This window comes from Mandrillus leucophaeus, unplaced genomic scaffold (assembly GCF_000951045.1).
Source record: "Mandrillus leucophaeus isolate KB7577 unplaced genomic scaffold, Mleu.le_1.0 Scaffold199, whole genome shotgun sequence".
NCBI classification, from domain to species: Eukaryota; Metazoa; Chordata; class Mammalia; order Primates; family Cercopithecidae; genus Mandrillus; species Mandrillus leucophaeus.
The window spans coordinates 961,500-964,345 of NW_012102020.1; the positions used below are offsets into that span (position 1 = coordinate 961,500).

Sequence of the window (2,846 nt, forward strand, 5' to 3'; positions counted from 1 at the left end):
CCTGAGGGCTGAGGCTGGTCCAGTTTATGTCGTGTGCAGTTCCCAGCACAGTGTCTGGAACTTTCTTTTTTTTTTTTTTTTTTTTTTTTTTTTGAGATGGAGTCTCACTCTGCCTCCCAGGCTGGAGTGCAGTGGCATGATCTTGGCTCACTGCAAACTCCACCTCCCGGGTTCAAGCGATTCTCCTGCCTCAGCCTCCCCAGTGGCTGGGATTACAGGCGCCCGCCACCACGCCCGGCTATTTTTTTGTATTTTTAGTAGAGATGGGGTTTCACCGTGTTAGCCAGGATGGTCTCCAACTCCTGACCTCAAGTGATCCATCTGCCTCGGTCTCCCAAAGTGCAGGGATTATAGGCGTGAGCCATCTCACCCAGCCAATACGCTGCTTTTACATGCTTTAAATACCTTAAAGTCGGCAGAATCTCAGAGAGTGCGAGGATGCGTGTTGCCCTGTGGTGACAGTGAGTGGCGACAGTGAGCATTCTGGAGTCATCCAGAGTTTTCCTCCCGGAGTGGGTGCCAGCTGTCCTCGCATGGAGTCCTGGTTCCTTTGGTGGAGGACGGTGTTGAAAATCTCAGCCTTTGCGGCAGGGGCGGGGGGCATGGGACATGGGGGAGTTGGTGGTGGGCAGAGATGCTGCTGGGCCACTTTCAGTGACAAAACGTGACAGCGAAGGCTTTTGAAGTCAGGTGAGGCCCAGCCTGCCCTGGGGAGGAGGGGGAGTTCGGGAGGGGGTGAGGCTGATGGGTAGAGTGAGTGGGTGAAGGGGAGAGAGGAGGGAGAAAACCTGGTCAAGGTCAAGAGTGCCCAGGGGAGGACTCGGCCTTTACCGCATTGTGTGTTCAAGGCTTTTAGCCCAGATTTTCCTGGGCCATGTGATCACGGTTAGGGAAATATGACTGGGCCTCACTCAACTGACCTTCCAGACAGTGACATTCAGTATCTGGAAGGAGGTAGCAGGAGGATGCGTGTGGCCAGTGGAGACCAAGAGGAGGAGGATGGGGCAGTGGTCGGGGGATGCTCTCATTTTCCCAGCCTCCAGCTTGCTGCTGCCTGGACCGAGCGCTGGCTAGCTGACCAGCTCAGGGAGGGCCACTGGGCGATGGCCATTCCTGCTGGTTCTGAGCTCCTCTTCCGGTCTCCATCCCCCTCCAGTGCAGACACCTTCACGGATACAACCCCTTCGACCAGGGCTGTGCCAGCAACTGGTATTTAGCAATTTGTGCACCACTGGGACCCAAGTGAGTTGGCAAAACCCAGAGGCCCAACTGGTGAGCCCTGGGGGTGGGGCAGAGGGGGGTTCCCCGGCTCCTTTCCACAGCTCCCGGGCACTTACACTCACAGTGTAAGTGTAAGAAACCCCCTGCTCCTCTGGGGTTTTCTCCGGGGCGCTGGGGGCTCCGGGGCCTCACTACTTCCTTGGCTCTGTGGGTTCTTGCCCCGTTATGGCGTAGAGGGGTGCTGCATCCTGGATGAGGCCTCAGCTTCCTGCAGAGCCAAGCCCTGGGCTGCGTGCTTCCTAAGCTGAGGCGGGCAGGGGAGCCAGACCAGGGAGGGCAGTGGCCCCTGCATCTGGCCTGTTGCTCCCCAGGTACATGGCTGAAGCTGTCCAGCTGCAGAGAGTGGTGGGGCCTGACTGGACATCCGTGCCGAACCTGCACCCTCCAATGTCCCCCTCTGCTCTCAACCCCCCAGCCCGCCCTGGCCCCCAGCCCCAACCTCTGGGTACCTACCCACCAGGAAAGGGTCCCCCAGGGTGTGGTGAGGCTGCAGCTCCCCAGGAGGTAAGAAGCGTGTGTGCGCCTGTGTGTCTGTGCGTGTCGGGAGAGGGGTGTCTGCAGGTTGTGAGGGTGTGGGGGGAGGCCCCTGAGGTTGGGCTGACCCTGGAACTGGAGCGCTCCGAGCTTGGCGGAGGAGGGTCCTACCCTGGAGGGGCGTTGAAAGGAGGACCCAGGCCTCTAGAATATACCCAGGGGTCCCTGAAGTCACAAAGACAAATGAATGATGACTGCGCCACTAATGTGCTGATTGGCCTTGGGCCAGTCACTCTTAGGACTGAGATGAGTCTCATGGTTTATAATTTGGCCAAGGGGTGGGAGTGGCGGGAGATTCTTTTATTTAAAGGAAATGTTGACTTGAAGCCTCATGGGACACGGAGATGGGAGGTGGAGGATCAGGAGGCCGCCGTGGGGCTGGGCAACCCCTGTGCCCCGGGGCCTCCGCAGCACATTCTGTTGTGCCAGCCCCTCCCTTTGCCTCCCGGGGCAGGAGACCTGGCACGAGCTGTGGGGCGGGGTCTTGGTGAGGGCGCTCATGCCCCTGTTCTGTGTTTAGCTCCACACCGGCCCAGTGCCCCCCCTGCTGCCGCAGGAGTCCCCAGGCGAGGTTCAGCCTTCCTCTTGCCCCGTGCACCCGCGGAGATGCCCACAACACCAGCACCTGAGCTCCGCCTCCTGAACCCGCCTCCCGAACCCACTTCCTGAATCTACCTCCTGAACCCAAGTCCTGATTCCGCCTCCTGATTCTGCCTCCTGAGCCCACCTCCTTACCTCCCACTTCCTGAGCCCTGAGCGGAAGCCTTTCTGGGCCCTGCCCTTTGCCGCTCCCCTGGTGGGAGTGGTGGTGGGAGTGCCAAGACCCTCGATGCCCATTAAATACCCTTGCCTGCCGCTTACAGCTGTCACGCTGCGCGTGTCTGTCCCGGGTGAGGGTTTGGAGAGGCTCTAACGGGCCGGGACGGAGGAGCCAGAGTCTGCGGAGTTCAGGACCCGACACCACCTGGCTCTGTGACCTTAGACCAGACACCTGACATCTCTCTCCTCCTTACAACTGGGCAACAACAGGC

At 59.7% G+C, this 2,846-nt stretch overlaps 1 protein-coding gene across 1 annotated transcript in view; it reads left to right on the forward strand.

Moving 5' to 3' along the window:
* ZDHHC19 (zinc finger, DHHC-type containing 19) overlaps window positions 1–1,766 on the forward strand; it is a 31,161-nt gene extending 29,395 nt beyond the window's left edge. The window contains 3 exon segments of the mRNA XM_011978728.1: window positions 1,157–1,242; window positions 1,593–1,689; window positions 1,692–1,766. Coding sequence (XP_011834118.1) covers window positions 1,157–1,242; window positions 1,593–1,689; window positions 1,692–1,766 — 258 coding nt within the window.
* The last annotated feature ends 1,080 nt before the right edge of the window (window positions 1,767–2,846 follow it).